Here is a 26,002-nt window from a genome sequence, read left to right as displayed (position 1 = left end):
TTATAAGACATAATAAAAGGCAAAAAACAATTTCAAAAGACACAGGAAGCATGAAAACCAGACATGAAGGAATATTAAAATTGTCAGGTCAGAAATTTAAAACTATTATATGAAAGGATCTAGAGGATAAAGTAGGCAACATTGTGAACAGATGAGAAATGTAATCAGATAGAAATTCTGAGAAAGGATAAAAAATTATGTTTGAGGTCAAAAATACTATAACCAAAATATAGAATGCCTTTGGTGAGTTTATTAGTAGATTGGACATAGCTGAGGAAGGAATCTCAGAGTTTAAGGCTATTATCAATACAAATCTCCAAATTTTCAAAACTGAAAACTAAAGAGAAAAAGACAAGAAAGCAAATAAGAGAAAGACAAAAAAAAAAAAAAAAAAAAAAGAACAGAATATCCAAGGACTATAGGACAAAAGGCATACATACTGTATCACAAGGTGTAATTCCAATCATTGTGTAATTCCAATCGTTGACATTCTGGAAGAGGCAAAATTGTGGTGATATTGCATAAATTACATATTACATATTACATAGATTTTCAGGGGTTATTCAGGAAAGAGATGAATAGTCAGAGCACAGAGGATTTTTAGGCTGTGAAAATACTGTGTATGGTACCATAGTGGTAGACACATGGCATCATGTTTGTTAAAACCCATAGAATGTACAAAATCAAGACTGAGTCCTAATGTAAACTGTGGTCTTCAGGTGGTAGTGATGTGTTAATGCAAGGTCACCAATTGGAGCAAATATACCACTCTGGTGAGGGATGTTGTTTATGGGGAGGCCGTACATGTGTTGAGGCAGTGGGTATATAAGAAATGTGTAGACATTCCTCTCAATTTTGCTGTGAACCCAAACTGTTTTCTAAATTTTTTTTTTAAGTTAGGGATCACAGTTCTATAACAAATCCTTATTTACCTGAAGAAGCTTTTCTGGGTTTGGATTACCCAGGTCCTTTACTTTCTTCTTTCTCCCCATTTTGCTAGCTTTTTTGTCTACATTTTACACATTAGTACCAAGGCCTAATTGTACTCATTAGGAGTGTTTTCTGTTATAAAATCTAATTCATAGTGGCTTACTCAAATATTGGTATATTATCTATACATAGCAGTTCAGGGTTGGTGCAGTGGCAAAATGATTGCACTAAAGACACTGTTTCTTTCCAAATTTCTTCTCCACCAACCTTGGATTGGTGGCTTTTACTCACAATCACAAGATGACTGCTGCAGCCACAGGCCCCATATCTATGCTATTCCACAGGAATATGGTGGCCCCAACAATGTTTGTTCTTTCATTAGAAAAGCAACAGTTTGACCAAATCTCCATAAGATGTCAACTTGGATATAATTGGTTAGACCTTCTGATTGTGTACTTCATGCTATTCAAAGGACGGCCTATGGGCCAGATGCCTTAGCATCACCTGACAGTTTGTTAGAAATGCAGAGTCTCAGCAATTACCCCAGACCTAATGAATCAAAATCTGCATATTTAACAAGATTCCCAGGTGATTTATATGCACATTGAATTTTGAGAAAAAAACAGTGTTTGCCATTATTGACAATAACTGGCACATACTGACTTTGGTTGACTTGGGTACAAATGCATTATTACCATTGACTTCCTGATGAAATTAAATAGGCTATGGGTGACAGACTTTACACTCACATAATCCTTCATGCTTGCCATACTTTCTTTGCCAGTCATTCACATCTTTGCATTTCCTTTGTTGGCGTGGCCTTGGGGTTTGGTACAGAGTAAGCTTGTGTATTCATGTCTTATTATGGGTTTCATAGTATTCTTGTACAAACTGCTCAGATACTTCTCTTGTTTCTGGCTGATCCTTGCCATCTGATGAATGGGAGGAGAGGCCCTTCTTTCAGTGAAATATTTATCCAATTAGTTATTGACTGGATTGCTTGTTTTTCTTTTTTTCTACATATGTGTATATTAAAGTAATAAAAATCCAAAATCATTATTGAGTCCCTTGTTTAGTGAAATATATTGTTTATATAATGGGTTCTTCCTCTGGATAAGAATATATAAATGCAGCCTGTTCTAATATACTTTGAGGGATTTTGTTGAGAAGACTGTCAAATAACAAATCAATTACAAAATTGCTTTTCTAACATGAATCAATAAAATACTTGCTCTGTTTCTTTTAAAAAGTAAATTTCATTAGAATATTTACTTAAGGAAATATATCTCTAAGGAAGAGAGCCTAACAAATAACGACAACATTAAAAGTATTTTAAAATTTACTCCTAGATTTTTAAAGTGCAGTTGATAAATAGTGAGGATCACCATTAACATGCTGTGGCTCTTGTGTGTAGTAATTTTGAATGACTACAGAGTTGGAAAGCTAGTAAAAACAGAATGAAGTTTAATGGCTGTTAAACAAACTACACAATCAAGAGAACAAACACTATTTAGGATTAACAGTAGAGAAAAAAACTTGTTGTTTATGTATTAAACAAAAAAATATCAATTTTTTCAGCACCTCCAAAAAAATGTGTGTGAGAAGAACAATATTCTGTGGAAAGTGTCCTTCATGTACATGACTTCAAAGAGATTTTCTTTCAGTTCAGGACTCAAGAGAAATATGAGATTTGGAGAGGATTTAGAGTTGCCCAAAAAATAAAATTAGAAATTTTATGATGAGACACTGCTTCACACTGATTAGAACAGCTATCATAAAAACAAACAAAACAAAACAAAAACATAAAATAAGTAATGCCAAGTGTGGGTTGAAATTGGAACTCTTGTGCATTGCTGGTAAGGAATGTAAAATGGTGCAGCCATGAGGAAAATGGTGTGGTGATTCCTCACAGAATCAAACAGAATAACCCTATGATCCAGCAATTTCACTTCTGGGTATGAACCAAAAGAATTGAAAGCAGGAACATGAACTAATATCTGTACACACATGATCATATAACACCACTATTCACAATAGCAACTCAAATGTCACTGATTGAGATCAAATAGATGAGCAAAATATGATATATACGTCCTTAAAAAGGGAGAAAATTTTGACATGTGCTATAATATGGATGAACCCTGACAACATTAATTTAAGCAAAATGAGCCAGGCACAAAAGGACAAATTTTGAATCCACTCAAAGGGGTACTCAGACTAGGCAGATTCATAGAGGCAGAAAATAAAGCAATGGTTGCCAAGGGCTGGGGAGAAGGGGGAACAGGGAGTTAGTATTGGGTATGGAGTTTAAGTTTTGGGAAGGTGAAAAAGTCTTGGAGATGGATGGGGATGATGCTTGTACAACAGCATGAATGTACCTAATGTCACTGAACTGTGCATTTAAAAATGGTTAAAAAAGTAAATTTTATTTTTTAGCATAATGAAAACAATCAGAGGTTTGAAGGGATGAATTTTTAGCATTTTTCTATTATCTGACATGCTTATGTTAATGGGCTCAATACTTATCACAGTGTTCTTTCCTCTATCAGGTGACTTGGTATTTGTTAGGTAGGTTTGTATTAGGTATTTGAATCCCTGTGCCAATGGTCCAACAGGTATTTGTTGAGCCCTACTGTCAACAAGCAGACATTTTAGTAGGCCTTAGGGATATAAAAACAAATTAAATATAGTCTTTGGCTTTTGTGTGACCCCAAATTAACATGGAATATGGATACGAAGATAAATGATGTATTTGGTACAATGCAACACATAACACATTGGGGTATGGATCTTAAATATTCAATAAAGGCACATGTGCTAAAGGCTTGGTCACCAGCCTGTGGCTCTGTTGGGTGGTGGTGAAACCTTTAAGAGGTAGGGCCTAGTGAAAGGAGGTTGTTGGGGTTGTGCCCTTGAATGGAATATTGGGAATCCAGTCCCTTCCTCTTTCTCCCTTTATTTTATGGCCACTGTGAGGTAAAGAGCTTTTTTCTACCACATACCCTCTGCCAGAATATTCGTCTTGCCACAGGCCTCCAAACAATGTAGCCAACCAGCCGTGGACTGAAATCTCTGAAACTGAGAACCAAAATAAACCTTTCCTCCTTTTAAGTTGATTTACCTTAGACATTTGTCACAGCAATAGAAACCTGACTAACACATAGCAGAAATATATATATCACTGTATATATATTTCACTGTATATATATGTATATATATCTATCCTGGCTTAATTATTTTAACTGGTACTGTGATCCTAAACAAGTTGATAGATATGTTTGTGCTTCACTTTTCTCATTTATAAAATTCAGGTAATTATGATCCATTCTCATAGACTTGTTGTGAGAATTAAATGAGTTCATATCATAAAAATATGAAAACAATGCTTGGATCTAGTAAATGTTTATTAAATCTAGCAAGGATCAGCCTTGGCCATTTACAAGGCAATAGAAGTAGAAGGATATAAGGTAGCGATTTTGTCTTATTTTTCCCCCACTACTGAATCCTCAATGATCAGGAGATTATATGACACATATAAAGAAATGTTATTACTTTACAGTTGAGGAAAATGAGGTTCAGAACTATTAAAGAAAGAAGAGTTTGGGGGCCAAGTGGGTAGGTGGTTAGAAGAAGTAATACCTCAACAGGAATGTGATAAATAAATTTGCCATGAAACAGTGGGAGGGAGGGAACAGGCATTCCTGACAGAGCAGTGTGATAGCCATGGAGGTGAAGTAGCATGGACTATCTGAGGAGCAATCATTCGTGTAGTATTTTCAGGTTGTAATGAATGAGGTGAGGAATGGTCCAAGATGTGACTAGAATAATAGATAAGTTTATTGTGAGAGATTTAGTTTAGTAATTTGCCTTCCTGACACTGTGTCAGATGCTTGGATTGCAGTGACTACTATTCTAGTCTTTGGGATGAATGACCTGAAATGCCATCCTGTGAGGATTAGACTATGGAGTCAACTATGGAGAAAACTGTGGCATTGACTTCATAAAGAGTTGGAAATCTTTTAATAAATGTTGCAACCTGATCAGAGTGTATGATAGATGTCACTCTGCCAGGAGATAGAGGATGCACTGGGCAGGGGCTGAGGGGACCAGCTTCTGATGGTGCTGACTAGAGAGCAAACAGAGGGAAGGGTTTGCTCTAATCCAGACAAAAGAACATAACACCCAAACTAAGGGGTGTTGATGGGGATAGAAAGGAGAGCTATGAATTTTATAGGTCATTACAGTACATATTCTCTAGAACTTTGTGACTGAGGGTGAAGAAAGCCATGAGAGGACTCTCAGCTTTATAGTTTTCCTAGGGAGGTAGAATGTTGGGACCCCCTAGCCATACTCATTCAAGGAAGAAAGTAAGAAGACCAGATTAGGAAGAGGGAGGAAGAACCATATTTATTGATTCAGTTTTGAATGAGCTGAATTTGAGTCATCAAAGGAACATGTAGGTAGAAGAGACCTGTTTATCTATTTGTCTATCTATAATCTCTCTATCTCTCTATCTATCCATGTATACACTTATATACTTACACACATATCCACTTACAAAATAAATAAGCATGTAAATAAATGTGTGTGTGCTTGTGAGTGTAGCAAAAGAGGGTATTAGAATAGATTATCCTTAAATTCTTTTTCAGTTCTTAAGTTCTATTAATTTTTATCAGGATCACATTCACTAATTCTTATCAATTATTGGTTAACTGATAATTTTGACCCCCAAACAAAAAAAAATTTTTTGATTCTTAAATTGCAGCTAGACTTCTTGGATAGACTGGAATTCTACTCACACCTATTTCTTTCAGGCTGCCAGCACCCTTCTTCTAGGTTGTTCATATACTTAGCTTCCTCCTTTCTACCTTTGCCTTCTTCCTATTAGCAGAGGAAAAATAGAAACAAAAACAAAGATAATAATCATAGATTGAAAGTTTGAAATCCCATAGGTGACTTTTCACAATCTGAAAAATTTTGAAAGGGACTGTTTGAAAAAGGTCTTTGGAAACCTCTTTGGAAGTTTGAAAATGTACTGTCTGGGTTGAACCATGTTTTCCCCAAATTCACAGGCTGTAGTCCAACTCTTAGTAACTCAGAATATTGCCTTACTTGGAAAAGGGCCATTGCAAATGTAACTAGTTAAGATGAAATCATACTGGCCTAGGGTGGCTCCCTATTCCAATGTGACTGGTGTCCTTATACAAAGGGGAAAATTAGATATAGATCCCCAAACAGGGGGAACACCAGAAGCATATAAAAATGAGAGATTGGATGATGTGTCTACAAGTCAAGCAGTGGCAAATATTGCTGGAGAACCACTAGATGGGTGTAGAACAGATTCTCCTTCATGGCACCCAGAAGGGACCATTCTGCAGACACCTTAATCTTGAATGCTAGTCTCCAAAACTGAGTCTATAAATTTTTTCCATGCAGTTTTTGGTACTTTGTTGCAGTAGCATAGAAATAGACGGACTAACATTTTGCTCCTCATCATTCTTTAACTTTTTAAACTTTATTAACTGCTTTTTGCCTTAATTATAGGACTTAGAATTATGAAAATCAGAGTTGAAACCAAAATTTTTCTGAGAAAAAAAACCAGTGCCTCATCTAATAACTTTTCTCATAACATTAAAAGGAAAATGTAATTGGTTCTTAAACCTGCATTTGAAGCATTACATTTCTGTTAAATAACTTTCAAGGGTAATTGAAGCACCATTTCTTCTCTTAGTCTAGTCTGGTTTGTAGTTCCTGGGAATACATGAAATCCATTTATGTTCTAGGCAAACATTTCCATACATTGGTCTAATCTGAAGGGATGCACATTTCTACTGAGCTGTTTACTGGTATTATTAAAGTTACAGTGCTACTCATGCTATCAACTCACCTCATTCCTTACCTATCAGCAAAATTGATTCTTGATGTTTCACAAGGAAAATAGAAACACCTAGATGTGAATTTCATCAAATTCTTCCCTTCACATCTACAAATGTGTCTTTATTTGGACCGTTTCTATTCTCAAGCCTCAGGAACACCACATATTACATTTTTAACAGTTAATCTCTCTCTGTATTCTCCAACATTGTCTTCTAGTATTTAGAAGATGCACTGTTCTCTCTCTCTTTTTTAAATTTTAATTTAATTTTTTGTAGCTTCTTCTCTCCTGGCTTCCTACTCCTCTTATCAGCATTTGAAAATAATACAGATTTTTCTCATCTTTAAAGGAAAAACCCAATGACCTGGATATATTGTTTCAAGCAATGAATAATTTAGTGTACTTATCTTACTTGACCTCCTTGTAATACCTGATATTGTTGATAATTTCTTATTTTTTTGAAAATGTCTCCTCTCTTGGTTTTTGCGACATGTTCTCTATTATATTTATAAATCTCTGACTGTATTTTTTCAGTATAGGTCACAATGCCTCCTCTTGACCACCTCCTTAAAGGTCAGGTCTTCTCAAGAGTTGATTCTTGGCTCCCTTCTTGCCTCCCTCTCTATTCCAGTTGCTTATCTCACTCTGGATCATGCTTCCATTATCTCTGTATGCTGATGATGACCAATTTTATGTCCAGCCTGGACTTCTCAGCAGCAACCCTTGCTGTAAGAGGCAATGGAATAATACTTCTGAAGTGTTGAAAGAAGAAACAGTGAAATCTAGCATCTTTAATTATCACTTAAATATTAGGGTGAAATAAAAATAAGTCAGATATTTTAGGCCTCATATGACCAAACACACATGCTAAATGTACTTTGGGACCTGGATTGCAGCCAGGTGGTAGAGTGTGTGCTCAGTATGCCTGAGGCTCTGGGTTCAATCCCCAGTCCCTGCACCACTCCAAAAAAGCACTCTTGGAGGAAATTCTCCAGCAAGCAACAAAATAACTCTAAGAAGGATCAATAAGATGTAATAAAAAATTAAATGTCAGTAAATAACAGTAATTTTTTTTGTCTAAATAAGCATGACAACAAATGTATAATGAATTGCTTAAACTCTAAAAACTACCAACATGAGGCAGATTGGTGGTATAGTCCATAGAGAGATAAGACACTATTAAAGCATTTTTATGGTACAGGACAGGACACTTTAATCTGAAGCAGGTGTTCTTTATTTCATCCAAAGCTGTAGCACTGGTTTTAAGTTGCATCAGGAAGTTTTACAAGGAAATGGTTGCAGTGTTTAAAACAAACTATTCTAGGAAGTTTTAGAATGTTTTTTGGAGGAAATTTTACAGAGAAATAGTCACAAGAAGGAAGTGTATTTGATGGTTCAAATGGAGTTGTGTATTGAACAGGGTTGCTGTGTGTGATTGTGTGGGTAAAGCATTGTACAGCTCCAAGGGATTGCATTTATGTTGGAGTCTCAATGGTCCAAGTGGGCTGTCTTGGATAGTGGTGAGGAGGGGTGCCAGAGACCCTTAGATGACTGCCACCCCCTGGGATGTCTTGGAATAGCTAATAATTGTTCCCTAAGATTTGGAAGCAGGATATCCATAATATTTCTTCTAAATTCTTTCTCAGAGTTCCTATAATAACCTAGTTGGATGAAGAAGATGACAATTTCAGTGTTTGTAGAAGTAATTACTCTCAAACCAAGAATAAATATTAAAACATAGAAAAAGGAAACTTGAAAATTGAACATCTCAGGTATCTCTAAGAATAGGTTTAAAACCACTTTGGTTCATACGTTTTTAGGAAAGAATATTTTGGTTCGGGTTTTGGCCATCTTATTCAAGTCAGAAACAAAGTCCATCAGTCTTCAAAGCTCATGAGAAAGATCTCAGTTCTGATTGTATTTAGTGTAACCTGAGAAAGATCATCTATCTTTTCAGAACCCCAGTTTTCTTTTCCTGTGTAATGTGGATGATAGTATTTTACTAAGTTATCTGATAATATAAAAGTAAGAAATTTGTAAAGAGCTAAGAAAATGTCAAGAACCAATGTGAAATCTAGACATGTCTACAAGGAATTTAATTTACCTTTTAGTTTTCAAAAGAGGACCATATTAAGAAACTTTTTACCTCATCAAAGAATTTTAGCAAATACTAATTTCTTAGTTCAGAAATGTTTAAAATTGAATGCTTAGCTTTGTATACTAAGAACTGATCATTAAAATTTGGTTGTGCTATCTGCTCTTTGAACCCATATTTTCAAGTTAAAGGAATATTTATCTTTTCTAGAATCCATAAGGTACCGATAAACAAACACCTGTATGCTGCAAGAAAATTTATAGGGAATGAACAATAAATAGTAGCCTTGGAATCACCAAAGAAGAGTTCAGAAGTGAGCATCAGTTCATATATCATCTTTTATATCATCGGGAAATTGAATAAAAGAAATGAGTACATGTAGAAGTCAGGTACAGAGAAACAACTCACATTACTGTAAACCCAATCTCTGTATTGTCTTGTATTTTATGGTTGAGAGTAAGTTTAGAAAATTAGAGTCTTTCATTTAAGATCCTGGTCTTTCTCTTTGTTTGTACTCAGCTAGTGGACTTGTATCCTTTACACTGAGGACTTTCAAATTTTTACCTACACACAAATTTTAACCATAAATTCAGTTTCCTGCATCCTCTACTTGGATGTCCAATAGTGTCTAAATTTCAAAATGCCCTAAATTAACTCCAAATCTTTTCATTCCTACTTTTGTCACTTTTTCCTTGTTTAATGATCCCCAAATTTATGTCTCTAAGGCACTCTGGCTGTTGGCTCTTGAGTTTTAGTGAAATCTCTTTCAATTACTACCCAGAGAAGCAGTGTTGTGGATGTTTGAATCCCCTGTCCTTGGAGCTACAAGAACTGTTGCTACTGTCTACTCTTCCATCTTCCACCATCCCATTGTTTTTCTTTGAGAAATGCCTAATCAGATCCCTTGCCCACTTTAAATCTGAGAAACCAAGATGAGTGAGGGAAGAACCCACTAACAATCTGTAAATTGTGCACCGCATGGAGGTGACAGCATGCTTGTAATGACCAAGGAAAAATTGTGGATGAATAGGAGGAAGGGTGTGACTAGCTGAAACTGGAGGCAAAACAGAGCCCAGACCACTGGAAAGACTTTGGTAGCTATTCTGAGATGTGAATCCACAAGAAAGTTTGAGCAGAGGAGTTGTGCATTCTCCTAAATGTTCTGAGATAGCTCTGAATATGGTGTGGTGGAAATGGTGGGGAATTGTCACTTGTCACCCATACTGTGTAAATTCTGATGTATCACAGAGGTATAGAAGGACCCAAGTAGGAAGCTGTGGCAGGTGAGCAGTGATGGTGACAAGGACAGAGATATTGTGGAAAAAATAGTTAATGTGTGTAATTCTGAACATAGTCTGAGGGTATCATGGACAATAGTTCCTGATGGTATAGATGGGTGTGGGATTGGGGAATTTGGAAGGAAAGTAAATCTAAACTTTTGTCTAAATACTTGGAAGGATGAAACACTCATTAATTAAGAAGGAACAACTGTTAGTGGAGAATGTTTAGAATCATCATTTTTATTATTATTACTTTTCTCTGGGAAGGTTTTGGCTTCTGACATATTTTAATATTAGCCTTTTAATTTTTTTAAAATGGCTTTTAATTTTTTTCCTTTCATTCTGAGGCTCTATTTTCATTCGCCTCTCTACTTCAGCACTTAGTGCTGAATGTCTGGTAAATAGCAGGATTCAATAGGTCAGTTGGGCTAAGATGGGCAGATAGTCCTCAATGCTAAGATCCCTGAGCTTCAGAGTTAGCAAGTTCTAAACATGAGAGCTGCCATGAATTCAGCACTAGGTACATATAGGAACAGGACTCAAAATCTGCCATTATTTAATGGAATCCACAAAATACTTGGAGGTAGGCTCAATTGTCCCAGTTTGCAGATTACAGTACTGTAAGTCTGAATCCAAAGTGTTCTTTTAAATTTTTAAAAACTTTTTTCCATTTCATATGTACAAGGTTTAAAATATATAATAGTTCTATAATACTTATAATAGAATTCAACAATTACTCTACAAATAAAGCCTCTCTTGGCTTCAAACATACAAATTCTTCTAATTTCCACTTCTCTATACTGTACTTCACAGTCAAGATTCTCTTTACTCTCTTCATTATTTCTTTGTGAGAATTGCATTTATTAAGTTCACTGATCACTTTGTGTTGCTAAATTCACTGTCCATTTCTCAGCATTAATCACAACAATCACTTGCTCCTTTGTGCTTGCTTCCTGTTCTGCCTATGACCCCACAGTCTTGGAAAATCTCAGTTGTCTTCAGAAGTCCTTCCTAGCCTTTTGTTGTTGTTGTTGGGTGTGGGGATAAGTCAAGGGACAGCTCTTCCTCCCTACTCAATCTCAAAATACATCTATTAGTGTATGAAAATGGCAACTTCAATTCATCTGAAATTGTTTTTCCTCAGGCTCCTTACTGAACCAACAAACAAGCATTACAGAAGATGTACAAGATTGGATTAAAGTAAATACATAGACAATGACACATGACTCTGCAGTACAATAGGGGATTGGGCCAGAAGTCTGTAATCAGTGCCACCAATGTGGAGTGAGTGTCACCATGTCACAAGAGCTCATAGCTTTCAGCTTTCTGCCTATTAAAATTACTAGGCTGAGGACAAGGACCACTCACTACCACATGAGGAAATTCCTTGTGATTACACCATGTGGCATGATCGCATATTTCTGTGATTGTACGGGCTTAGCTCAGGCAACTTGGATGTATCGAAACTGCATCTGGCAGAAACTATGTGATTCTGGGGTAAAACTGGTGAGAAGTTCTTTGCTCTGTAGTATTCATATTGGTTCTGTTTCCCTAATGGAATCTGGACTAATAACAGGAATTGGCTGTTTTGCTAATCTAGTGCTATGGACTAAATTATGCCAAAATTTAGTAGCTTAAAACAATAATTATATTTTCTCCATGATTATGTTGGTTGACTGGGATTAAATGGAAGATTTGTTTGCTGGTTATTCTTGAAGTCTAGTGATTACAAATGGAAAAACATCTAGAGGCTTGTGTAAATCTCTGAGGGCGGGTATTTAACTTGTGACACTGTGACTGGCTAACTCCAGGGCATCATCCACTTGGATGACTGCTGCGACAGGTTTTTTTCTATTCAGGAGCCCTTCAGAGAGCTGATTCTCTGAAGTTGGTACAGTAGCTGTTCCTTCCCACATAGGGCTGACTCTTTTCGTTACTTGGAAACTTAGATTTACTTTCTGTTTCTAGATTCCTAATCAGAGGTGATGGGTCTACGTGTCTCTACCCAAATCTGATACTTTTTCTTGATTAACGAGACCTACTATGAGACCATGGAGGGTACTTTGTGGTTTTAATGGACCATACGGAGTCCCTACACAACTGGTGCTGTTACTAGTTTTTCCTGCAGCATAGGTAAGGCTGGCTTTGTGGGTATGGGGTCCATGCATTTGTTCAGAGCTTTGTGCTCAGCAGGGCTTTGAACTTGGTTTCATTGTTTTTGTCATTGCTTGAAATTTTGCTGTTGTCTTGAAATTCTCAATAATTTTTAAACAGAGGCCTCTTGTTTTCATTTCATACTGGGAAACATAAGTTATTTACCTGTCCTGACCATAATAATAACAATCATTTGGTTATCTAATTCTAACTAATTAACAACTAGTTACTTATAGAGATCTGGTAATAGAACTAATTCAGAGCTAGATCTTGATGGGAATAGCCCAATATAGGGATCTGCCTGTACCTAGTTATTGTACTGTAGCATCACAAAGGGAAATAACCATGCCAATAAGCTTTGCCTTCAGAGGTATGGGGTGGCTGGGTGGGAAGGATACTGAGAAAGTCTGATACAGTAGTATCACTATTGTTAACCCAGAATCTCAGGCCTTCATTCCCCTCTTTGTAAAATTCCAAAGTGTAACAGGCCTTTTCTATGTTCTCCACATTGACCTATATCTCTCTACCTATTAGCAGTAGTTGAACAGGTGCTAACCTGCAAGAAGGAGTAAGACTGCAATATTTGTTCTTCCTCAACAACACAATTCTTGTTATGGTTTGGATGTGAGGTCCCCAAAACATTCACAAGTGAGAGAATGCAAGAAGGTTCAGAGGAGAAATAATTGGGTTGTGAAAGTCTTAAAAAATTAGTGAATTAATCCCCTGATAGGGATTATCTGAGTGGAAACTGAAATGGTAGGGTGAAGCTGGAGGTGGTGGGAATTGGGGTGTATGGCTTTGGGGTATATATTTGTATCTGGCAAGTGGAGACCTGTCTCTCTACTTCCTGACCCATGTGAGTCACTTCCCTCTGCCACACACTCCACCATGATGTTCTGCCTCATTTTGAGCCCCAGAGAATGGAGCCTGCTGTCATGGACTGAGACCTCTGAAACCATGAGCCCTTAGTAAAGTTTTCTTCCCCTACAGTTGTTTTTGGGACCTTGTGACTCTGAGTTATGAATGAAATTGTTTCTTTACATATTTTAGTTTTTTTCTCTGAAAACAGTCAATACACAGTAGCTTCAATAATTCCTATGATGAAAGAAAAAATACATGGGTAGGTATGGCTTTTTAAGGAAAAAGATGCGTATGTTTATATTGAACTGAAATCAGAAAAAAACTATTGTTTGACAGGTGGTATCTGATTTTTTTAACTGCTACATTCCATATATCATGAATTGCAACAAATATGATTATAGATATTTCAGTGCTATAGTGGAGCTTTTAGGTATAATGCCATCAGTTTATACCAATGGCACCAAAACCAGTGAATTTCCACAAATATCATTTATTTGATTTTTTGTAATTATTAAAAAACTACTTAAATTGACAATTTTAACTTTGTCATGAAATTTGAAAATATTATTTCTGAACATTTTGCATCAGAAAAATAATACACAGCTGGGGCATCAATAAGAAAAAGGTCTTTATTTATCACTACATATGAAAAATCAAATGAATGAATAAAAGTATTAACTTTAGTATTGACAGTTTTTCACAAATTCATGCATGTTTATATTTAATCACAGTATTCTTTTGAGACCTCTTAAACTTATCTTTTATAAGTATAAATTCATACAGGCTGAATTTAGAATTTAAAAATTATCCTTTACTTATATGTTTTTGTTTTTTTAAAACTCAGTTGTAGGTCTTTTTGAAGAGTTTCTCTTCTTTAAGATACAAATAGTGGTACTTAAAATAATACTAACAACCACAACACACCCCACCACTGATAGCACCACTGTAGAAATATTTACTCCAGAATTAGGATTAGGATGACTTTCACCAGGATTAGGATTTGGTTGGCCTTCATCAGGACCAGGATCTGCTTGAGGGATAAACAAAGCCACTTGTGCAATATTGGATACTTTTGATGTCAAATTGCTTTTGTCTACACTTTGAATGGCAATGAATATGTGGGTTATGTTTTCTTCTGAGATGTTTCCTGGTTTAAATGCAAAGGTTTCCTTGGAGTTCGCCTCTTTTGGTGATAGATCGGTAGTGTTCACTTGAAGTGCATCATCAAAATTGTCTCTTAGATCAATGATACTTCCACTTATTCTTATGATATACTCTTGGACTAAGAAAAGAGTTACAGGCAGTTTAGTAACTGTAGCATAGATACCATATAAATTTCTTTCCATTTACTCTCAAAAATGTTGTTTACTTATGCATAGTGTATACTCACAAAAAAAGTTACTGCTTTTTAAATAAACCTGAATTCTGACTTTTAAGCTCTGCCAAATGCTACTATATTTTAACCATGTTAAAATATCTCCTATTTGATTGATTGAAAAATATCAGATTATAAAATTAAAAGTTCAGTGAGCTGTCAGTCAAAAACTGTTCTTCCCTAACCTGCCCATACACCCTTGCTTTTGCAATGAGCACCTTTAACTTAAGTTGAAACCACATGATACTTTATGCTTACCTGTTCCGACATCAAAATTATCTCCTGGCGCTGTCCATGTTAGGTTGATCTGATCCCGCTCAGATGTGGCATCAAGGTCTGTGATTTGACTTGGAGGGAACAGGTCAGGCAAGGGAACATTTGTAGAGTCTGGAACTTGTGATACCACAAATGCACCTCCAGATGCTGTTCTGCTGAAATTCTCCAATATTGTCTGAGTATCCTCATTAGTTTCGGGTCTTGGTGGGTTCACTTCAATTACCCCTGCATTAAAAATTCACTAGTTCAAAGTTAGCAAACAAATCACCTTCTTCATCCCACTGGTTTTTCCCCGCTTCATATGTATAGTCAAATTTTTACTAAGTCTTCTGACAGAATCATAAGCACCAATTGCTGGGATAATTCATGTTTTAATATCCTTTAGGATAAAAAATTGTTCTAAAATGAGGACTACACTAAACAAGAATAAAGCTATATAATAATTCAATAATTCAATATATGTCTTTAAAAAGTGTTGCTTTATTTCTCAAATTATCTTCAGGCTGGAATATACCTGCGGAAAAGCCAGTTTCCTTCCAACCACTCCACGCTGCAAGTGCTAAGGAATAATATTTATGATGGTATTCTAATTGCTAAGAAAAAGCCCCTAAAAGTCACAAGAGAAGTAACTATGCAAAGCAAAGTTAGCAAAGAATAAATTCTTCATGCTTATCATCACCTTGTTGTACACATTTTTTCTTTTGATTTAATGAAAACATTAATGACAAAAGGACAGTTAGTAAAATAACACTCTGAATACACTTTGTGTTAAAACTCATAGGAAGGATTGTTTTTACCGAAATAGACTTGTAGATCAGTGGTAGAGAATAGAGGACACAGAGAAACCCACATAAATACAATTATCTCATATTAGACAAAGGTGCCAGAAACATACATTGGAGAAAAGATAGCCTCTTCAACAAATGGTGCTGGGAAAACTGGAAATCCTTATGCAGCCAAATGAAATTAAGCCCCAATCTCTCACCATGCACAAAACTCAACTCAAAGTGAATCAAGGACCTAGGAATAAAACCAGAGACCCTGTGCCTAACAGAAGAAAAAGTATGCCCAAATCTCCATCATATTGTATTAGGTCCCAACTTCCTTAGTAAGACTCCTGTAGTGCAAAAAATAAAATCAAGAATCAATAAATGGGATGGATTCAAACTTAAAAGCTTCTTTTCAGCAAAAGAAACAATCAGTGAGGTGAATAGACAGCCTACATTTTGGGAGCAAATTTTTACCACACACACATCAGATAGATCAGATAGATTATATAATCTCTAGGATATATAAAGAACTCAAAAATATTAACACCAAAACAAAACAAAACAAAAACCCCAATCAGTAAATGGTCCAAAGAACTGAACAGACACTTCTCAGAAGATGATATAGAATCAATCAACAAATATATGAAAAAATGTTCAATATCTCTAGCAATTAGAGAAATGAAAATCAAAACTACCCTAAGATTTCATCTCACTCCAGTCAGAATGGCAGATATTAAGAATACAAACAACAATATATGTTGTAAAGGATGTGGGGGAAAAGGCACACTCACACATTGCCAGTGGGACTGAAAATTGGTGCCAATATGAAAAACAGTATGGAGATTCCTTGGAAAACTTAGAATGGAACCACCATTTGACACAGCAATTCCACTCCTTGGTCTATACCCCCAAACAGCATACTACAGTGAAGCAGCCACATCAATGTTTAAAGCAGCACAATTGACAATAGCTAAATTGTGGAACCAACCTATATGCCCTTCAGTAGATGAAGGATAAAGAAAATGTGGTACATATACACAATGGATTATTACTCCACATTAAAAGAGAATAAAATCATGGCATTTGCAGGTAAATGATAGAATCGGAGAATATTATGCTAATCGAAGTAAGCCAAAGTCTAAATATTTTCTGATATGTAGTTGCTGATCCATAATGGGGATGGATGGGGGAGCATGGGAAGTATGGAGGAACTCTAGATAGGGCAAAGGGGAGGGAGAAGAGGGAGGAGTTTTGGGGGTAGGAAAGATGGTGGAATGAGATAGACATCATTATCCTAAGTACACATATGAAGACACGAATGGTGTGACTTTACATTGTATACAATAAGAGACATAAAAAATTGTGCTCTATATGTGTACTATAAATTGAAATGCATTCTGCTGGGCCTCCATAACCATCTTTAGTTGCGGCAACTGCCAGTTTAGAACATCAGATAACCAGGTGGTATTTTGTTTATATTGGGATCTGTTAACATTGTCCTTCCCCTCAAAGGTGAGGTATTGGAACCCTACAGGGGCACTACAAGCCTATAGGGTAAACATGGGAATGCCTCAGATCCACAGAGCTGGAAAGGAAGATACCCGAACAACATGGAAAGACAAGGGAAAAAAGTGCCCCAAACAAATCAAGATACCACATTATTAGAATCCATGGCCAGAACAACAGATGAAATTACAGCAAAGGAGTTCAGGCTGCACATAATTAAAATGTTCTGTGAATTAAAGGATGATATAAGAGAGCAAATATGAGCAGCAAAAGATCATTTTGACAAAGAGTTACATAAACAAATTCAGGAAGCAAAAGTTTACTTCAATAGGGAGATAAAGGTTCTAAAGAAAAACCAAACAGAAATCCTCGAAATGAAAGAAACTATAAACCAAATTAAAAGCTCAATTGAAAGCATAACCACCAGATTAGACCACTTGGAAGACAGGACCCCAGACAATGAAGACAAACTATATAATCTTGAAAAAGAATGTAGACTGCACAATGAAAATGGTAAGAAACCATGAGCAGAACATTCAAGAAATATGGGATAGCATAAAAAGACCAAATTTAAGAATTATTGGGATAGAGGAAGGCATAGAGTTCCAAACAAAAGGAATGAACAATCTATTCAATGAAGTACTATCAGAAAATTTTCCAAACATGAAAAATAAATTGTAAAACCAAATTCAAGAGGCGTACAGGACACCAAATGTACAAAATCACAACAGATCCACACCAAGGCACATTATAATGAAAATGCCTAACATACAGATTAAAGAGAGAAACTTAAAACCATGAGAGAAAGGAATCAGATTACATACAGGGGAAATCCAAACAGGTTATGTGCAGATTTTTCAACCTGGACCCTAAAAGCTAAAAGATCCTGGAACAACATAGATCAAGTTCAGAAAGAAAATGGATGCCAACCAAGAATCTTGTAACCATCAAAATTAAGCTTTAGATTTGACAATGAAATAAAAACCTTCCCTGATAAACAAAAGTTAAAAGAATTTACAACTAGACATCCTAAAGGCTATCTATCTACACTAAGCCCCAGGCCATCATTCTAAATGGAGAAAAATGAAGGCACTCCTTCTAAAAACTGGAACAAGACAGGGATGCCCTCTTTCATCACTTCTATTTAACATAGTTCTTGAAACACTGGCCAGAGCAATGAGACAGATGAAAGAAATTAAAGGGATATGTATAGGGAAAGAACTTAAATTGGCACTATTTGCTGATGATATAATTCTATACCTAGAAGACCCCAAAAATTCCACCAGAAAACTTCATGAACTAGTAAATGAATTCAGCAAAATAGCAGAATACAAAATCAACACCCATAAATCAAAGGCATTTCTGTATATCAGTGACAAATCCTCTGAGAGGGAAATGAGTTAAACTACCTCATTTACAACAGCTGCAAAAAAACAAACAAACAAACAAAAAAAAACCCTTGGGAATCAACTTAACAAAAGAGGTGAAAGATCCATACAATGAAAACTACAGAACCCTAAGGAATGAAATCAAAGAATACCTTAGAAGATGGAAAGATCTACCTTGCTCTTGGATAGGCAGGATTAATATTATCAAAATGACCATACTTCCAAAAGCACTATACAAATTTAATGCACTTCCAATCAAAATCCCAATGGCATTCCTCATAGAAATAGAAGAAGTAATCATGAAATTCATCTGGAAAAATAAGAGACCCTGAATAGCTAAAGCAATCCTTAGCAGGAAGAGTGAAGCAGGTGGCATCATTGTACCAGACCTTAAACTCTACTACAGAGCAATAGTAACTAAAATAGCATGTTATTAGCACCAAAACAGACTGGTAGACCAATGGTACAGAATAGAGGACACAGAGACTAACCCACAAAAATCACAATTAACTTATATTAGACAAAGGCACCAAAAAACATGCATTGGAGAAAAGATAGTCTCTTCAACAAATTGTACTGGGAAAACTGGAAATCCATATGCATCAAAATGAAATTAAACTGCTATCTCTCACCATATTCAAAACTCAACTCAAAGTGAATCAAGGACCTAGGAATACAACCAGAGATCCTGCATCTAATAGAAGAAAAAGTAGGCCCTAATCTCCATCGTGTGGGAATTTGCCCCAACTTCCTTAATAAGACTCCTATAGCACAAGAATTAAAAGCAAGAATCAATAAATGGGATGGATTCAAACTAAAAAGTTTCTTGTCAGCAAAATAAACAATCTGTGAGGTGAACAGAGAGCCTACATCTTACGAGCAAATTTTTACCCCTCACACATCAGATAGAGCACTAATCTCTAGGGTATATAAAGAACTCAAAATTTAAACACCAAGAAACAAATAACCCAATCAATAAATGGGCCAAGGACATGAATAGACACTTCTCAGAAGAGGATATACAATCAATCAACAAATATATGAGAAAATGTTCATCATCTCTAGCAATTAGAGAAATGCAAATCAAAACCACTCTAAGATATCAGCTCACTCTTGTCACAATGGCAGCTATTGTGAAGACAAACAACAATAAGTGTTGGCGAGGATGTGGGGAGAAAGGCACACTCATACATTGCTTGTGGGACTGCAAATTGGTGCAGCCAATATGGAAAGCAGTATGGAGATTCCTTGGAAAACTAGGAATGGAACCATCATTTGACCCAGCTATCCCTCTCCTTGGTCTATACTCAAAGGATTTAAAAACAGCATACTACAGGGACACAGCCACATCAATGCTTATAGCAGCACAATTCATAATAGCTAAACTGTGGAACCAACCTAGATGCCCTTCAATAGATGAATGGATAGAAAAAATGTGGCATATATACACAATGGAAATTACTCAGCAATAAAGGAGAAAAAATCAGGGCACTTGCAGGTCAATAGATTACGCAGGAAAAGATAATGCTAAGTGAAGTTAGCCAATCCTAAAAAGAACAAATACCAAATGTTTTCTCTTATATAAGGAGGCTGATTCATAGTGGGGTAGGGAGGGGGAGCATGGGAGGAATAGATAAACTCTAGATAGGACAGAGGGCTGGGAGAGGAAGGGAGGGTTCAGGGGTTATCAAGGATGGTGAAATGTGATGGACATCATTATTCAAAGTTCATGTATGAAAACACGAATTATTGTGAACATAAATTATATACAATCAGAGATATGAAAAATTGTACTCTATATGTATAATAAGAATTGTAACGCATTCCACTATCATGGGAGCAAACACTGATTTTCATTTTGATGTGAGCTACTGATGTGTGTATAACTTCTGGCTGTACTGTAGGAATACTTCAATTCACTGGGAACATGCTTTCTTGCTGGTATTTTAGTAGTAGAAATCTGACAATGAACCTTCTGAGAAACATGCTTGGTGTATTCTGTTGCTTTATGTCTCATTTTAAATTGAGCATTAAAGGAATGGATTATTGTAGTTGTAACTTTGCCAATATATTTATCTAGAGACCTGTTATCATTTCTGCCTTGAGTGAAAATTTTGTCCCAGGAAAGGCAGGATTGCAATTTTTTTCTAACAGAAGGTATTTCCGTAGTGTATTCTTGGTTATCAAAAATACTCATGTAGCTTAGGGATTTTAAACTGGTGAATATTCATGATACACAGAAAAGCCCGATGCACAGTATGATTTCAACCACACAAAATGAGATATTGTATACACACATGCAGGTTCTGAAAGGACATGTCCAGCTAAGCTACTTGTGACTCCATGACTTTGTTCTTTGCTTGTGTTTTTCTGTTTCCTATAATGTGCATATTAACTTTTAAAATATAAAAGCAGTTTAAAAGCAAACAAACCAGAAAACACCATTACAAATAAATGTTTATTTTTAATAGCACATGTAATCTGAGGGATAAATTCTGCTTATACTTAGGCTCATAACATATTGATTTGTTTTCATGTCCTGAGATAAAAATTTGGCATATTTTTATTGATATCATGAAGGTTTCTCAAACTGACATAATGCTAGCTAACAGTTTTTAAGTGTTTACTAGGTGCCAGGCATTATTCTAAAGCCTAGATTAATTTGGAGACAATTAGCTAAGAACTTTATTCTAGAATTGGGAAAAGCTATATTTTGAGTTGTAAGATGTTTGAAGCCTCAATTATACCAAACCCCCAATATTGTTCTTCTATCTATGCATGAATTCAGACACCATGAGCTACTCACCATCTACCACCCAGCCTGGTATATAGGCAGCTCTATTCAGTGGGTGTCGCAAGCTTCGTCTGGCAGAGTCTGTTCCTCCATGAGCTCGCACTTTTAAGTTATATCTGCCATTTTCTGAATAAGATGTAAAGTACCTGGAGTAGACCCCGTCATCTTTGAAAGAATCAGCACCTTATCATAGAAATGAAGAAATAAATGATTGTAAATACAAAGAGAAATTCATGCATTTTCCAAAACAACAAGCTGTGGCCTCTATAACATGTCCTCTCAACCAAGCTTCATATTTAGGGTTTGACCTTCTGGAGAATATTTCCATTATACTCTGTCAGCTCAAAATATTATTGAATTGATACTCAAGATATTTTTGTACCTTTATATCCATATACCACATATACACACATTTAAATTTGTGTATGTATAATAAACATAAATACCTCATATTTTTATCATTTATCAATTTAAATATATTTTATGGTACTACTCTTATCATTTCTCTGCCATTTGCTTTGTTTTCACCTTAATTTATCTAGTCATATTAATTTATCTAGTCATATGTCATCCTTGTATTTAAATAAAAAAATGTCCACAATATGAAAAAAAGTGACTTTGTGTAGCATCTAATTCTCACTCAAGCCAAGTACAATTATTTGTTTTGCTTTATCTTCAACAACTCTTTCTTTTTCTTTTCTCTGGTCTTTGATGATCCATTAATTTTCTGTTCTGACATAGAAAAATCCCATCTGCTATTGGAATAAAAATTGGAGGATTTCAGGAACACTATATCATAAGTATACTTCTTGATAACACTAGCATTCCTGTCACCTGTTATATTGCAAAACATGTATCTTGTGGAGTATAAATTCTAATTCAGAGTGTACTAAGTGAGGTCCTTGAACCACCATTATCTGTATCTCTATAAGTGTAAAGATATTTAGACATGTAAATTTCTCATACTACCTAGGGAAGGGCCTTGGCATTCCATATTTTAATCAAACTCTCCAGATGATTCCCTGTATGCTAAAGTTTGAGAATGCCTACACTAAGCCATTGTTAATCACCAATGTCTTCTTAAGTGAAGGCATTTCAAACTAGATACTTCCCAATTAGCTAAATATTCATCTGATAAAATGCTAAGAAATCAAACAAGATATAGATAGGTTTTATATACTGCAGATAGTTTTGTGGAAAGGGAAAGAAAAAGCAAAGGACAGTGGTCCCTGAAGAAGGAATTGAGTTGCACGTAAGAATAATTAGCCAACTCTAGTTGAAGACAGTATTATCAAAAAAGTGAATAAATTACATTGTGGAAGGTACTGATTCAAAGCTGTAATAATTCAGATGTGAATCAAATTGCTTCTTTCCTTGCTCACTGACCTCTTATCAGAAGCCAGCACAGTTCCTTCTTTCCTACTTGTAACACCTGGTATCTGATGCCCCAGTGAGGAGCCCTCCTTTCTTCAGGTAGCTCCTGCTGCCCCTGCGCCTCAGCTCTCAAAACTCTGTTATTTTTTTTTTTTCAGTTGTTGGCAGTTACTCTTGCTTCTCTCCCTTTTCCTACCAGGGGCCCAGGTAGTACCACTAGATCTCATCTGACTGCTTGTGCTTAACCGTCTCTAAGCAGACTTTCTTGATGATGTTCCCCTATGAAACACTTGCCTGGCATTGCTGATGCTGTCCTCAACTGTCTGAATGAGATCTACTTAAATGGTGAAGGCCAATAATAATAACAACAAATAACATTTATTGTCAACATTGATTACAGGTTTTATCTGATAGAATTCCCTGCAGGTTCTGCTATTTCTCCATTCCTTGGGTATCTATCTTACTGCCCCATTTTGACACAGGACCCTTACCATATCCTGAGTTTTGAAAATATAGGCTTATTCATAAAACCAGTGAATTACCTGCACCATTGTCCAAAAGTTCCAAAACTTGTGTTTTTCCACTGTTTGATTCAATGATCGCAGTCACACTGGCTCCAAGAATGGGGAGATACCCTTGGAGAACTTGTGCATAGACGATCATTGGGCTGGGGAAGCTGTTTGTATCTTTGTTCATTTTAGCATTCACTGTGATTGGAGGCACAGAAGAACTTGCTGCCCGAGAAGTTACTGTCATGGTTAGTGTTTCTGTGTTTGCTTTGGCCTGAAGACTGTAAGTCCAAGTGCCCACCTAAAATTTCCAGTGGAAAGATAGTAAGTTTCCAGAGTCAAATCATATTCTGGTTTCTATTATTCAAATCTACAATAAATCTTTAGAAGTATGAAGTATGATAAACAGGGTTTTGATGGCTTGAGGTTTTAAAATGGTGTGAGTTGGGGTTCAGGCAGGTACTCTGATTATTGTCATGTATGGTGTCTGTATTTTATGACATCCTCATCTGGAAAAAGTAATTACTGGACAGTCTGCCTTTGGTCTTATTCATTGACCTCAACAGCAGTCTGCACACTAACTGCACAGAGTCTTCCCATAGTTTTTCCTGAGAGTTCTTGTTAGACTTTCTCCTGATGCAAGAGTTCTGTGTTTCATTTTCCTGCTACCTACTATAGTTTTTAGGGTCACAAAGTCAAGGAGAGTGAATCACAAAATAATTTTGTAGATGATATGATCATAAATACTCACACTTATGACATTAAACAATTTATTTTCAGCTTTCAAAAATTCAGAGGAAGTCTAAAAACTGATTACTTACCTGTGCAGTTCCTGGAATGCTGAGATAAGCCATTTTGGAAAGAGTGTCCCGTGTGAAAGCTTCTGTCAGTGTCCCACTGGGATTCCAGAGTGAAATACTGGGAGGCTGTTTTTCCCATGTGACAAGAAAGAATGTTTCCTTTCCCACAGTGCTATCGATTATTACAGTGTCATTCATCCAGAGATCATTGTCCAGGGTTAATCCCTTACTTTCGAGCTGTTTAGATATATTTTAAAAATCAATGATTATAGAATAGAATAATTTTATTCTTTTTCTTTTAAAGATCAGTCTCAATTTCTCATCTAAATACAATCTTATATATGGCCACCTTACTCTTGGGATCTTTCTGAAACTCATTGATATGTAGCAGTTGTTAGCTAGAATGTGTGGAAATAGAGGATCTGAGAGAAAAACAGGATATAAAAGAGCTGTAGATCAGGAGAATGAAATTACAGTTGGGGACAGGAAGTGATTATTTTTTTCCCAGATCCATACTAGTCTTTACTATTAAAGGGTACTATAGACAGCGAAGGACTATTGGGGGTATGTATGTGTGTGTGTTTGTGTGCATGCATGTTTGATTACCCTTAGTTTACCCATTTTCATGATGATCCAAGAAATGATGTTTATGGATCATTCGAGCATTTGACAGAGAGTGAGAGCTTTACAAATAAGGACCATAAATCATTGGGAAAAATGCTCTCATGGATATTTTCCTGATCTGAAATCTTGAAATAGTTTTTCATACAGGATAGAGAGTGAAGCTTTGGAGAGCAAACACAAAAGGGGAAACTGATGTGTACAGGATGGAATCTTGAGACAAGACCAAGTAAAATGTAGGACCATCTCAAGGAGGAACTTTTAAGAAGCTATTCAAGTCTTTGTGGGTAGCACATAGTCTAGGAGAGCCCTCTTTTGCTTAATTACTATTTTTTAAAGTGACAAAAATTGTATAAGTTTATCATGTACAACATGATGTTTTGAAAAGTGTACACATTATGGAAGGGCTAAATCAAGCTAATTTACATAAGCATTACCTCACATCCTTGTCATTTTGTGTGTGTGTGTGTGTGTGTGTGTATGTTTGTGAAAGGACTGAAGTCCTCTCAATGAGGATGTCATTCATGTTATTAAGTATCATCATCATGTTTGTATGATAGATCTTTTGAACTCATTTCTATTTAACTGAAATGTTGTATCCTTGTCTAACATCTCTCCAATTCCTACATTCTACCAGTTGTTGATAATGATCATTCTACTGTTTGCTTCTCTGAGTTCAACTATTTAAGATCATACACTTTTGTCTTTCTGGGCCTGGCTCATTTCAGGTAACATAAAGTCTCAGAAGGTCCAACTTGATCCATTCACTACATGCTTCCTAAGTTGAGCCTTTTCAGAACAATAAGAAATCTCATCTCTACTTCAACTTACTCCACAACAAAACACACCCTCATGCTGATAAAAGTGAGTGGATTCTACTTGAAGCATCATTGTTATAAAAATCTTCATCTCCTATTAAGTGAATATGTCTTTGATTTAAGAAAGTATTATTATGCTGTAAAATCTCCAAACCAAAATGTAGCCACAGGCTACAGCATCTATGCTCTACTTATTGTTGGAAAATAGGTCTGTCTAGGTGATCATGATAAGTTTTAATGTAGCGAGTAACATGATGAATAGAAAAACTGAACACGGAAGTCTTGACATAAGGAGGTATGATATAGACTTTTGGAAAGAAGAGAATTTTTTTAAGATTTTGATGGAAATAGCCTATGTTGACATCATAGATGGGATCTGAATTAAAGAACAATTGCTTAATCAAAGTTCTTGAATCTAAGTTACAAAAAATGATGGTGCTATTGTAACATAGATGAGAAAAAGAGTTGAGTTCAGAAGAGAGGTGAGTAAAATAAAATGCCAGCAAAAAAATGTGGTTGAAAAGGTGGGAGAAGCCCTAGCCTTGTAGATACAGAATGATCTTTCACCCTTTCTTT

The 26,002-nt window shown here is 35.9% G+C and overlaps 1 protein-coding gene across 2 annotated transcripts in view; it reads right to left on the bottom strand.

The window, feature by feature from the left end:
* Positions 1-13,926: 13,926 nt before the first annotated feature.
* LOC124091925 (calcium-activated chloride channel regulator 4) overlaps positions 13,927-26,002 on the bottom strand; it is a 29,753-nt gene continuing 17,677 nt past the window's right edge. The window contains exons 10-14 of one of the 2 annotated variants that reach the window (XM_046443148.1): positions 24,009-24,224; positions 23,221-23,488; positions 21,317-21,487; positions 14,818-15,071; positions 13,927-14,469 (exon numbers count right to left, since the gene is read on the bottom strand). In XM_046443148.1, the coding sequence (XP_046299104.1) occupies positions 14,029-14,469; positions 14,818-15,071; positions 21,317-21,487; positions 23,221-23,488; positions 24,009-24,224 (1,350 nt within the window). In that variant the 3' untranslated portion in view covers positions 13,927-14,028. Of the gene's footprint in view, positions 14,478-14,817; positions 15,072-21,316; positions 21,488-23,220; positions 23,489-24,008; positions 24,225-26,002 lie in introns of both variants that reach the window. The other variant, XM_046443147.1, reaches the window with a different exon arrangement.

This window comes from Marmota monax, unplaced genomic scaffold, assembly GCF_021218885.2.
Source record: "Marmota monax isolate L192 unplaced genomic scaffold, Marmota_monax_Labrador192_F-V1.1 WCK01_AAM20220418_F8-fsc00046, whole genome shotgun sequence".
In the NCBI taxonomy this organism is placed as follows: Eukaryota; Metazoa; Chordata; class Mammalia; order Rodentia; family Sciuridae; genus Marmota; species Marmota monax.
This window is presented reverse-complemented; position numbering and strand designations above follow the sequence as displayed.